Source organism: Chenopodium album, chromosome 19 (genome assembly GCF_948465745.1).
Source record: "Chenopodium album chromosome 19, dcCheAlbu1.1, whole genome shotgun sequence".
NCBI lineage: Eukaryota > Viridiplantae > Streptophyta > Magnoliopsida > Caryophyllales > Amaranthaceae > Chenopodium > Chenopodium album.
The window spans coordinates 8,440,504-8,454,593 of NC_137852.1; the positions used below are offsets into that span (position 1 = coordinate 8,440,504).

General features: G+C 33.9%; 1 protein-coding gene across 1 annotated transcript; it reads right to left on the reverse strand.

The window, feature by feature from the left end:
• Nucleotides 1–618: 618 nt before the first annotated feature.
• On the reverse strand, nucleotides 619–10,167 carry LOC145594826 (uncharacterized). The gene is made up of 10 exons (XM_081651165.1): nucleotides 10,012–10,167; nucleotides 8,923–9,089; nucleotides 8,397–8,528; nucleotides 8,256–8,306; nucleotides 6,281–6,377; nucleotides 4,013–4,059; nucleotides 3,068–3,284; nucleotides 1,602–1,731; nucleotides 1,366–1,408; nucleotides 619–787 (listed from the first exon to the last, which is right to left on the reverse strand). The coding sequence occupies exons 1-10, from the start codon at nucleotides 10,064–10,066 to the stop codon at nucleotides 713–715; spliced, it is 1,014 nt and encodes a 337-aa protein (XP_081507291.1). The 5' UTR covers nucleotides 10,067–10,167; the 3' UTR covers nucleotides 619–712.
• Between the last annotated feature and the right edge of the window lie 3,923 nt (nucleotides 10,168–14,090).

The window sequence follows — 14,090 nt, forward strand, 5'->3', positions numbered from 1 at the left end:
GCGGGTAACGGATGGATGTGGATGGAGCAATTAGAATACTGGATGGATGCGGGTGAAGCTCCACCCGATCCAAATCCGATCCATTGCCATCTCTAATTTAGAGGGAAGAAGGCAAGGGAGACATCTAATGTTCAGAAAAAGAAAAGGAACTAGAGATTTGGAGACAATATAACCAAAGTTCATCTGTGATACTTTATGCTTCTACCCAACATAGACTCCTACAATCCCATGCACTTACATTGAAATTATGGTAAACCAGAACTCAAGGACACATCTCCGATGCTGATCAGGATTCCACACTCTAAAGATACAATATCAGCACTCGAGCAACATACCATCAAAGCTATGAATTGTATCAATTGCAAGCTTCACGTTTACATTGATGAACACTATACATTCACCATATTGTAAAACAGACATACAGCATATAGCAAGCTAAGATTCATGCATCTATGGCAATTAACTTCCAGGGAGAACTCCCAGGCATCTCTGACATTCAAGCAAAAACTACTCTGCTAAAAAATACTAGAGAGATCCTCCAAGATGTGCCTTGGAGAAGCACAAATAAACTAATGCAGATTTAAAACTAAAGAGCAAAACTGCCTCAAAATTCAGAACTGGAGAAAAGAAGTGTCTTTAAAAGTTTCATTTATTATTATTGAGATAGATTGTATCAGTACAATCCAAAGCATTGCAAGAGACTATTTGTTCATTACATGTCCAGCATTCTTCCCCTTATCATGGCCTCGGCTTTTCTCACTTGCTTCACTGGGCCTATGATGAAAACCTACATAACACAAGAGTACTATTTAAGTAACATAGCCATGGTTGCACTTTGAGCTACACATTTATAGACAAATGCAGTGAGTTCGTGATTATATGACAGAATATAATACAGCACATTAAAAACAAAACCATAAAGTCCCCTGATGTCTTTCATGAGGCTCCTATATAAAGTGGGATTTAGATGAATGTAGTCTTGCATAATTGCAAAATGCCTTTACATAAAAGTTATGGAATACTTTCAACTAAATAACTGTTAGGCGATTAAAGGAATCTGCAACAGAAAGGAGGTAACTTCTTCCCGTAATTGCCTAAGGGCTTTATATTGTTTTATATCTTTGGGCTTTTGGCAATCACTTTTAAGGTTAACAATGGAAATTGAAGGTCTTTCCATTCTTGCTTCCTTAAAGATAAGAAAAGAATAGCAAGTGGAGATAGCAACGATCAATTGTAGCTCTGTTGTAACCTAATGAGGGTTTCACTTCAGGTACATGCCTCATTGTAGCATCACAGGAAAAAACACATAATTACAACATTACCAATAGGGTGTTGATATCCTACTTCATAGATTTCCAAACTCACCTTATCAGGGGGACCCTTTGAGCCTCCAATGAGAATCTCTGCACTGTAGATCACAAACGTATACAGCTGTGTAAGATGTAATTCTTGCAAATATAAAGTATAACAGGTAGAATCACTTTTAAACAATTTTGAAAAAATTGGGAACTTAAAAGTTAAACACAGCCAGACCAGCTGATACTTCAAAGTTTCAAGTATTTAGAAAATCGTGTGAGTTAAAGAAAGAAGATGAAAATTACTTGCACGATTCCTTGATTGCCAGAATTGAAGATCCTTTTTTGCCAATCACACGTCCCATTTTCCCTGGTGGAACATCAAGAACAGAAAGGATTTCCTCTTCAGGAGCTTCTGTGTCCACAGGCAGGTCATCTGAAGAATAAACACACCAGGTCAACAAGGTTCTCATCTCATCAAGGAGGCAACCAAATTGTTCTGTGTTCACTCCAACAAGAATAACACATAAAGTTGAAACACAGAATATTAGGTGATTACCAATATAGGCTTAAGCCTCACAACAACCTCTTAAAGCAGGAAGTGAAAAAGGATAAATCGAGTCTGGCATCACATGCAAAGGAGAACAACAAATTCATTACTGTCATTCATCAACTAGCTTCAGTTGCCACTCTCCAGTGGTGAGATGAGGAGACAATAACCTCAAGACCACACACCAAATGGAAACAAGCACAAATGCATGTGCACATGAGAAAAAAATAATAATACTCAAGAAGAAACTGGTATTATCATAGGACGGAAATGTTTTCATGCCTTTGGGATCGGGTTTACTCATATGTTTCATTAGGGTTTGTTTGAAATCCAATCAATTCTTTTTCGATATATTCTTGACAATAAAGTACTGATTTTAATTGTACATAACTTATTGTTTTAATTTAAAGCATGTTCTTTTACAGAATTATTAGCCATCACCCTTGCAGTTTTTGAACCAAATTACATTAAAGAAAACCTTATGCCACAAGGAAGTCATTCTGCGATAGAATTTGTGAGCATAACACTCTTCATTAATGTATCACTCATCCACATGCAGTCTTAAGGCTGTTTGAATCCCGAGATGCTAGCATATAAAAAGTGTGTGACTTAATCTTTACTTATCTAGTGCCTACCCTAATGTCCAACCATCTTTTGAAAATCATAAATAGTAAGGCTTCAACACTGATAAATCTCTCCACATATACAACTTAGCATTCAGTCATTTGTTCCTTCTGACTTCTGAGACTTACCATGTAGGACAATGTCATTCATCAAAAGCTTACACTGTAACATGGGATGTTCAGCGTCACCAGCATGCTCATCTGAGGATAAACCTCAAAGTGAAAGGACGAGGCCATATGCCATACCCTAGGCCTAGGTAAAAGATCTGACCCTTATGTGTCAAGGCACCACAACATCAAATACAGACACAAAACTAAAAAAACAAAATCTTGTACTTATCTAGGAAACTAGAAATTGCTAAAAAAAAGAAGCAGAGAGAGAGAGAAAGGGGGGAACTGATGTAAGTCTGTAAGGCTTCATAGTTTTGCCTTGAATCCTCAATAGATATGAATTGCAAGCTTGAACAACTAATTTTGGAATTTAAAAAAGACAAAAGCACTTGAAATTTTTATTTTGTCCTACAAGAATTTTATAGCACTTCATATAGTAGCTACAAAATTTTTATTTGTTTAATTTATGGCTAAAAGTATTGACAAACCTGGAATAGAAGGCAAAGCAGGCCATTCAGCCAAGTTATCATCATTTATACAGAAGCAGCGGCAATACAATTCACCACGAACTGCAAGGTTCCACAGAGATTGGGCATTTAACTTCTCCATCATCTTGTGATAGATGTAAAGCAGAAAACGAACGTCATCAGCAGCCGCACGGATCATGAGGTCAGATAATGGTCTGTATTTCCAGAACTTAGGATCCTGAAAATGAAATACAAATATCAGTAAACAAAATTAAAAATAAATAAATAAATAAATAATAATTAAAAAAAAAAAAAAAAAAATTGAAACAGAAAAGTTACTGTGCCAAAGGCCAGAATGGAGGGTTGTTAGTTACGTTAAATGTCCAAAAGTAGCAAATATAACTGGTCCAACCATATAATTCATACAGCAGTTAAGTCATTTTCCCTAAAATCTCAAGATAGTGCAAATTAACATTGCACAATCATCATCATCTAGCTTGCTTGGTAGCCAGTCAGAAAATATGATCATAGAGGAAAATTTATAGTATATAGCTACATGAAGCTACACTACATGGAAAATTTATTAGTAAATTGTCAATTGTCTCCATGACTCACTAGCACAGTGCAATATAGTTGAGAAGAATGTGCTTATAGTAAAACATCCATGTATATAAACTTCTAAACATAGATTAATAACCAATGCCAAATTTCTTCTCTAACAACAAGCAATCCTGACTTCCTCAGCCTAACCATTCTAATTTTAAAATACCCATGAATAATTTGGGGAATGAGCCTAATGGATCCTAAAGAATATGAATTTACTTTTCAATCAACACAAAAATGAAAGGAAAAAAAGACAGCAGATGCATTTAGGCTTTAGCATCATTTCAAAAACATCTTATTAAATAGAAACTCAATGTCTGGTCCCATCTTTAAACCAAAAATGACAGACTATTTGACACTCACCTGCCTCAAGAGAACCCGAACCTCCTCCTTCTCAAGATAAGATATTCCTGCAGAAGACATACATTTTGAAAAAAGTTATATATGAACGAAAATATAAATCTAGAACTTCAAGCATGATAAAACTGAATAGTTCACATTGCATGATGTAAGTATGTAACACAAGCATATTAAGAAGATCATCAGTAAACAACGGCACAACACAATCCAAATTTTTTAAGTACGACCAATTTGGTCATGCCATCATACTAATGTGAATATTTAAGAGTATTAGCACTATGGATACGGCTTTGCAGGGCCAAAAATGACTGATTGCTGACTGAAATTTTATAAAATCTGAGTTTGTGGCATGGAAATCATGTAAAGGGTCTTATCTCGCCAGTGTAATATAAGGTGCACCTAGGCACTGAGGCGCAAGAAACATAGGCCATGCGCCTTTTTTGATCCAAGCAGGGCGGTTTTAGTAAGGAGCACAACTAATTCCCATAACTTTATTTACATTGCACCAAGGCACGCCTAAGGCACAAGGAAATCCCTATCACCTTGACGCACCTCAAGCAATCTTAATATGGGATGAAGGTCTTCCAATGTCATGTTAATGCTAACCTCTAGGTAAAGTTTCACGATTACATGCCATTCACATATAGCACAATTTGAACAAGTATCCGTTTTCACCAATCACTGGAAGACCATTTCAGGGAGACCAGAAGACATTCCAGGACCCCAAAAAAAAATAAGATCCACTCATTGCAGGTTGCATTCTTGTTCGGAGCATTTGTCATTAAAACCCAATTTAGAGGAAGCCAGGTCATACAAAAAGGAACTAGAGATTTACAAACACATCTATATCCAAGATGCACATCATTCTAAGCATCAAGATTATAGTTAATGGGATAGCCAGCATATATGCCAAATTACGCAATCGATCCCCAAATAGTTGTTCAGTTGAGATTTGAGATGTTATCACTCTTGTTCCAATAACCAATAAAGCAAGTGCTACCAAAAATAACATTTTGAGACACTCTACCCCCCCCCCCCCCCCTTTCTAAAAGACTCCGACCTAAAATTAGTATATGCAAAAGTTTTTGTCCCCATAGGTAAGAAGTTGTGTCAACATATTGATAAAACAAATCTTCATTGGCACAATGGCACATAAACAAGACCTGATAGGAATAACCTACTAGTCTTACTTCAATGTGGTCTAACTAGCCCTTATAAAAGTTGTTTTCCTATACTACCCACATTGCATTACCCCTCATGTGAGCCATCTATAATCTAGCTATATAATTAGGTCAATACCATCCTTATAGGTCCCTCTTTAGACTTCCAACACAAGGTCAATTGGTTACAATTCTGTTAGGCTACTTACTCCAAACAAATATTCATATTCATGCCATCTAGCAATCTTTAAGTTATTTGCCTTTTCTTTAGGCAAATAATAGGCCTGAAACTTCCGCTCATCTATGAAAATAAAAATTTCATTAGACTAGTCATGTCCGATGAGCTATTTCGGTGACCTTATGTCACAAACTTAATTGTTGGCAACATTAATGAGGTAGAATATGTAAACACATATTTTAAGGGTATAAATGTCCTTCTTTGAGAAGTTTAATAAAAAAGACGGTTAACATTAATGAGGGAAAATAAGTAATCAAACATTTTGGTGGATATAATTGTCCAAACACTATTCATAAGAGTTATATCATACTTTTTAAAAGGTTGGATAAGACAAAAGCCGCACCCAGGATGATTTTTAGACTACAAACACAAAAAGGCTTCATATAAAAAACCATTGGTTTATTGGAGGGAATATCTCATGAACCTTATAAGCTAGTCGTCCTTCCTCCCTTTCTCCACTATGGGACAACTAATCTCAACTCCCTTGTTTACAGATTAAGACTGGTATTCTGGTAAACAGGCAATGGAGTGCCAACAATTTTAGTCTTGCTGTAACTAAAATGAACTTTCCTAGTTTCAAAATCTAGTAACTAGTAAGAAAAGTCTAGCCATACGAGACAAGGATATGATACAAGAAAAAATCTGGATGAACTCCCAAACAGTTTTACCTGTATTAGAAGCATAGTTTACCTAAGTTCAGGTACAGCCTACCCTAGTAAAAGTAACCCACACTTAAGAAAGTAAAATTTTAAAGGTGTGGTCTATAGTTCTACTTCTACACTGCACTCCTTATTGTTAGACACTTTCATTTTTGTGTAAAAGCATTTTAAAAGTTAGGCACAATAAAAATAAATACCGTGACAAGTGTAATACCACAATAGCGTGGATCTGCAAGAAGTGCAACAAATGAGATGTAGTCATCGGGCCCTTTGGGACGACCATCCTGTTCTTCAATCAAGGTATATGCTATCTGTGAAATATATATCAATCACGTCAATTCATGTAGGATTTAAAATTTTCTACATCCATGATATAGAAAAATATAAGCAATACAGTGACTATAGTCATCCAGTAACATGCCCTTGACAAGAGGATGCGAATGAAAAACAAATGCATATTCATAGTAAGCAATTCTAAGAAACCAATCCAGAGAAGATTAATCTCACTGTGTGAGGTCAACCAAAATGATACTTCACTAGCAATCCAGTACACAAGAAAGCTCATATTTATGTGACAAATAATTAGTCATATTGCTCTGCATTTTTACTGGTTGAATCGCATAAGTTGCCACTTGCCAGATGTTAGAGCTAAAAGGCTAATTAAACCCAGTCATGAAGCCGAGTAAAATGAAATTGGTATTTAGGTGCCACGAATCAGTAAGTACATACTCTTTCCGTTCTCTTTTGTTCTGCTCACCTTCCATTAGTCCGTTCTTTTTCATTCTACTCACTTTGCTTTATTCTATTTTAGGCATATACGTTACACCATCTTACCCCTTCCATACAATAATCAACTTTTTCACACTCTCTCTTTATTCACCATTCACCCACCTTTTTACATTATCTCTCTTACTTTATCCTACTTTTATCTTACACACCACTCCCCTTTTTCAATTTTTTTTTTTTTTTTTTTGAATTACATATCAATAGTAGGTGAGTATATATGACATAAAAAGAACGGAGGGAGTATAAGGATACTTACACTAGAGACAAAAGGCAATAAAAATAAAAAGAAAGTTGAAGCAACTCGATAGAGAATTTTCACATCCCAACATAACATTCTTCAGCAAAAACAGTTCATTAAGGTCCAAGATCCAGTACTTTGGCCATTGAATATACTTTTTATACTTAGAGAGTAACTGTAATGGACTGGTGTGGCACTATAGGTGGTGCAAATACTGCAATATAATTTAGTAGTAGTATCTTCAGGAGGAAGATAAGTGAGTGGCGTAGAGGGGAAATGCTATAGATAAGAGCAAAATAGTGAGAGAATGGGAATGAGGAAATTATTTTTGTGTTCATTTCTGTTTTGTTTTTTGGGAGAGAACAAGCCTCTTGAAAGCTTGAGTTAAAGTTATTTTTTCTGTAATTTCTTGCTTTATAGAAAATTTCCATCTTCTTCTTCCTTAATTTTCTGCCCAAATATCAGTAAATGAACAACACAAGTAAATATTGTGTTCTTCTAGGCATCAAATTGGAAGAATGCAATGCCCTTCCTCTAACACGGTCTAAACAAACCAAGTATTATAGAATACGGAGAGGTGGTGTAAGTATAGAAGGATATAAGTCATAAAACTTTAGACTTTGGGATCATGAACAGAAATACTACGTAATTGAAAAGGAAGACATGAGGGAATAGAAAATCCACTGGGATCTTCTAAGATAATTTAATTAAACACTTATAAACTCATTAAGTGAAAAAAATGCATGAATTGGAAGAGTTCTTTCACTAAGCCGCAGCCACATCAAGGATTGACCGGATATTGTTTGTAATGAAGATACTGAATCAAAATAGGCAATGTACGGATATGTAAAAAGGGAGAGACTCCTAAAGATAACAAGATAAATTCCTTAGGGAAGCATTGCAAATTTCCAAATTCCTATACCTTAGAAGACCCTAAACAGGTTCTTGAATTTAAAAAATGCCTTTTTAATTTTAGTACACTAAGAATCACAATAGGAACAAAACAAACGTATGACTTCTCACATTTACATCTCTAGAATCACTACAACATGCAGCCAAAACATCAACTACCAAAAATCACATAGAAGCAATTCAGCAAAACATGAGATAAATAAAAATAGCTACTCCGAATATTGACTAATCAGATATACAGAAAAATGCTAACCTGGGTGTCCATGACATTATGTAACTTGATGCCGAATTGGTAATATAATGCCTAGAAATTGGAAAGTCGTCAGATATTTTAGTTCAAAGCAAAACATCAATCAATTATAGATATTAGATGGTGGATAGACCAATTAGAGACCTCACTATCACGTTTGCAGTCATGTATAACTTTAGTGATGTATCGAGATTCAAGAGCAGGCTTACATGCTTCTATGAGCATGTCTCCACCTTCTATGGCATCCACAAGATATATAGCATCAGGAAATGCAATCTGCAATTAAGAGAAAAGTAAGCCGCTACATAGTCTACATTCGGCTCAAACTATGGAAAATGATCTAAACCATACTATTTACAAAATATATACATATACAATACTTTACTGCTCCCATAGTAATATCAATCTAGAAGTTCCACACAAAGTAGAAAAGTAAAATCTACTCACTATATAGCTGCACCCAGTACAGCAAGATCATATGATTGTGAATTACGAGATCCATAAAATTAGATCAAATACAATTTCAGTGTTCAAGAAACCAAACAACCAACAGCAACAAACCACCCCCACCCCAAAACCCTACCCGTCAATAAACAAGAAATAAAATAGAAAATAAAAACAGACACAAGTTTTAACTGATGCCTTGAGAATAACAGGAATAGTCAATCACCTGCATGATACAAAGAGTTCCATAACGGCACAGGTCAACACCCTCACAATCGAAGCCAATTACCAGCTTTGTTTCAGGACTGGGCTCTAAGAACTCCACTGGAAGCTGTGAAGCTTCGGTGACAATATAAATTGGAACTGGTGGAGTATCATCGGAAACTAACCCACCTGTACAAAATACAGTTAATCGGGTCAGCTTAACAAATATACAAATGAATGATTTTGATCTTTACCTCTTCGTCTCCATGACACAGATTCATGGAAACATAAAGATGGTGTGGGGAATAACATATAACAAAGAGATATGAATGTGAATACATTGCTTTCCACTTAAATTAGGTAAAAACTTCTCCACTAAGATTTCCTATTAACAACCCATGTAAATATGGACTGCAACCGAAAGCCCAATCATCGGCCAAAATGGCACCCCCAATTCAGATTATCCCAAAACCCAACGGAGAATCAACTAGAGATGAATTAAATAAATCATTTCTCCTAAACAAAGGTAATACACAAAATGCTGGGTCATACTTTAAATTTCAATCAACTCAACATAACTGAGACCCCAAATCCTCCATATATGAACAGATACAACCACAGCATCAAATAAACAAAGCATGCAATCGTCGCCACGAGAGACACCAGCAGCACCATTTTTGTCTAACCTATGCTCTACCTTTACCATTTCAGTATTCAATACAGGCAAAACTACAGCTCCATCAGACAAAAAAAGTCATACACAAAAATCATCCAATAACCTAATGTCAATTTCATAACAAAAAAGTTCCAAAAAAATCTATATAAACATATTCAATCAAAATACCAAAATCATTGAAACAACATATAAAACACTTCTACAAACCATATATGCAACAATGGCAACAACAAAATAACAAATGAACACAAACCCAATTCAAAAAACAACAAATTTCAACCAAAAATAGAGTTTATTCAAATACCCATTAAAATTTTTGATCAAATTTATAAACTATATTACAAATGTTAAACCATAACTCCAAAAAATAATCAACAAATCCAAAAATTATTCATAAAAATAATTAAACAGAAGTTTAATAGGAAGAAATTGAACCTGGGTTCGAAGGCAATGGAACATGGGCGAGGTGGGAAGGAGGATCGTCCGCCATCTGATCAGACCATTACAAGACTGATCGGATTTTTGGCTCAAACCTCACTTTTTTTCTCTGTTTTTAAGTTTTTATTAATTTGGGTTTTATTTTTTTAGGACACTATAGTGTATTTATAGCCCAGCGATTTTGAAATTTCTGCTTATTTTCTCCCCCTTTTTCATGATTTTTACAAGTATTTTATTTTCATTTTTATTGTCTTGTAGAAAAATTAAGACCTATATTGACCAATAAGATTCTTACATGTCACTGAGGAGAAGGGTTAATTGGTTAAATGGTTTTAAATGACGTAATTATATAGGAATTAGACTCGCCGTTGGATTTAGGGTTAATTGGTTAAAGGGGTTTAAGTGACATAATTATACCAGAAATTAGACTCGCCGCTGGATTTATGCTTATACTGTTTTATAAGAAAAAGTTGTTTGAAAAAATTTTAAGATTTTAATTCAAGTTTTTGTGAGATGGCTTGGACACGTGGTTTTGGTTTTATGGGATTACAATCTGCAAAAATCTACCCATTTAAGATCTGATATCACAATAGATGATATCAGTGTGAACATTTTTAATATGAAATCAAGAATTCATTAGCTGGCATATCTCGAAGGATAGGATAAGTGTTACTCTATCTGATCCATTTTTAATTTATTTGAAACTTTTTAATTAATCAAAAGTACGGAATGAGTTGTAGCGCAAGAAAAATATTGAGGCTAGGAGCCTAGGACTATCAATTTAGGCAAATAGGTTTGGTTTGGGTTTATAATTAAGTTGGGCTATAGGTCATATTTTAAGTTGGGTCCCTTTAGCCTAGTCGAGTTTAAATTCAAATCGGCAAAGGTCAATTTATGTTATGATGAGTCATTACCTTTTTTGGGTGCATCCGTGCATGTCAAGTTTGATTTAAGTCAAATTAGGGTTGGTTTCATTTTCAAGATCGTCTTGTGCTGAGTCCATTTAAAGGTAGTTTTATGGTAGGTTTATTCTGGTTTGGGTGAAGTTTAGGTTAGATTATTCTCAAATTGGATCAATTTAGGTTAGGTCATTTGTAGTATCCGACCAATTTCCGTTGGATTATATATTGTCGAGCTCGAGTAAAGTTTAATCAAGCCAATCACAGTTTTGTCAAGTCATTCTTGGGTTTGAGTCGGATCTATATAAGATCGAGTCAGGTTTAAAGCTTAAAATTCTATTTCGAAGACAAATACAAACCATTATGTTCAATTTATTTTGAGATCAAATTTTATACGTACGAAGCAAAAACATTGGTTAAGCCAATTATTATTTGTCTTTTTAAGTGCCCCAATTTGACTAGGCATGTGCCTCAATATTTTAACTAATAATATCTTTAGTTATTAATTAGTATAAATATAAAAAGTTGATATTCAAAAACTATACATTGAGACGTTTTTACAAAAACCAATATGCTTATATTTTTTTATTCCTAAATTATGGATAAATTAATAACATTGGTCAAAGTCGAGTATAATAATTCAAAAAAGGAAAAAACATTAGTGTAGTTCATTTTCCATCACTATATCAATATTTGTTATTCACCCAAATTTGAAACTAATATTAATAGAGTAATAAGTAATTCTATTAATAATAAAAAAATAAAATGTATGTATTTCTATAAAAAGTTAAGGAAAATATGCTATAAGGATAATTTAAGTTTGACAAAATAAATACGGAGTAGGTATGGTTGACTTCTAATCTCATACGTGCTAAGCTAGTTTCGGGTCATTGGCGAGTCCAATTAAAAATCGATGGGATGTAATTAGGTTATGAGTAGAGGTGATCATTGGGCGGGATGGGCCGGGTTAAGGCAAAAAAAATTTAGCCCATGTCTCGGGTTGGGGCGGTCCAAGCTTCGGGCCAAAAGGATGTGCCCAAACCCAGCCAAAATGGTCAGATCGTGTGGATTTTTCGGGCCCTGCTAAAAAAATCAACTAATATTCGTATAAACGCATTCTCAAGCCTGCCCAAAATAATTTTTTTTTTTTTTTAAAAAAAATGGACCTAGCTAGGACTGACTCAATTTGGGTTGAAACATTTGCCCAAAACCCGCCCATAATCAGGTTAGCGTGTCGCCCTAACTTTGATCCGCTCTAGCTATGAGTTAGCACATACAAGTCAGGTATATAATTAAAATATGTAATTTTGTACTTTGTTCCTCCATTTTTTTTTTCATATGTTTAATTTATGTAGTTTAAGTGTTACACTTTCTTTGCTTTGTTTTAATTGACACCTTTTTTTTAACTTTTTTTTTTATGGAAACCATAGAAATATCATAAATTAAATAAGTCAAACGGCACTTACAAAAATCAAGTAAAGACTACAAAGAACATATATCACATCAGAAACATATTTTTCTCCTAAGCTACTAACTTCCCCACTAAAAACAGGCTGTAAAGTGTAAACCATTGATGACATCCTTGCGTCTTTCCAAAATACAGCAATCTCACGAATTCGTGCAGCATCAAAGGAGAAATAAGAGTTCCCTTGCCGAAGATTTGCTATCTTCGTCTCTCTTGACCAATAGACCCTAAAATAGAAAAAGAAAACAGAATAACCCCATAGAAAGGGATAAACAACTCTCATAAAGAGAGACTCACTTATTGACCAATAAACTATGAAAAAACTACATAAACTATAGACTAAAGAAGGATTTGGGGCTTACCACAGTGGCGGAGGGAGAGGGGTACAAGGGGGGACAGTTGTCCCCCCACTTCATAAAAAAAAATCAGATTTTTATTTTTTATTTTTTATTATGATTGAAATTAAAGAGAAACTCATATGGAGAAAGAGGAGACATGGAGGTGAAATTAATGAAAGAACATGGAACCCTTTGGAAGGAGAAGAGGAGATATGGCGCCTACTGTGAAATGGAAACTAGTGAAATTCCTTCGAGAAAGATGAGATAGAAAAAGTTGAAATGTTATACTGTATTTATTTTGCCTAATATTTGGATCTTTTAGATTTTTATTTATTTTAGTTTTATTGGGTTAAAATATCACAATTATTACTTGGTATTTTATGTGTAATGTGATTATGTATAAACAAGTGACTAACTGACTACTGCCTAATGTCTAATGTATACTCTGTATGTGTTTGGATCTACAAATGATCATGTATCATGCATGGACTAATAATTCTCAATTTTATGATGTCCATGGTAATTTTACTTTTAATTTATTTGTTTAATGATAAACTAAATGAGAGTATAATACCAGTATTAAATAATAATCAATTTTATAACTCATCTATAACAAGTTTTTCACCACATGATTAATTGAGTTTTTATTTTGTTGAAATATTTAATATTGTTATTTTTTAGAGTTGGTAATTTTTTTGTAATGTTTAATTTTCATATTCACACATTATTTGAAACTCCGTAATTTTAAACATACAAATTGGTCGAAAATAATTCTTATTTTTCAATTTATGAATTTAATTATGAAATGCGATAATTCACCTAATTTAAATAAGTCCAAGTAATTGGAAAATAACTCAATCTCTGACAATTTATGTTTAAACGACTGAAACCCCAAAGTTTATGCAAATATTTTTCATCTTTCTTGGATCGTATGTCTAAGCATTTTGGATCTTTGGGATGTTAAATTTAAAGTAATACGCAGTAAACATTTTATACATATACGGAGTGTATATATATATATATATATATATATATATATATATATATATATATATATATATATATATATATATATATATATATATATATATATATATATATATATATATACTCCGTATATATTTTGTCAAATTATGAAATATTTGTACTCCGTCCCCCTAGGTTGTAAATCCTGGCTCCGCCACTGGCTTACCATGAATATTTCCATCCATGGCAGCCCCAATTGATCTGGTTTTTGGGGTTTTTTTTTTTTGGATTTTTGTGGGGTTTGCCGCTAGAGAGAGAAAAGCTAAGTAGTTTACCTCTTTAATATTAACATCTCTATTTTTTTTTAACTCATATTATGTTTACCAATACACAATTTATATTCAATGA

Bases quoted from the DNA above. Each gene is read 5' to 3' on its own strand.
- LOC145594826 (XM_081651165.1), bottom strand. From the start codon at position 10,066: ATGGCGGACGATCCTCCTTCCCACCTCGCCCATGTTCCATTGCCTTCG. The intron at 3,285-4,012 runs GTGAGTGTCAAA...TTTCATTTTCAG, and splicing joins TTCGGGTTCTCTTGAGGCAG to GATCCTAAGTTCTGGAAATA. The intron at 788-1,365 runs GTGAGTTTGGAA...TGTGTTATGTAG, and splicing joins CAAAGGGTCCCCCTGATAAG to GTTTTCATCATAGGCCCAGT.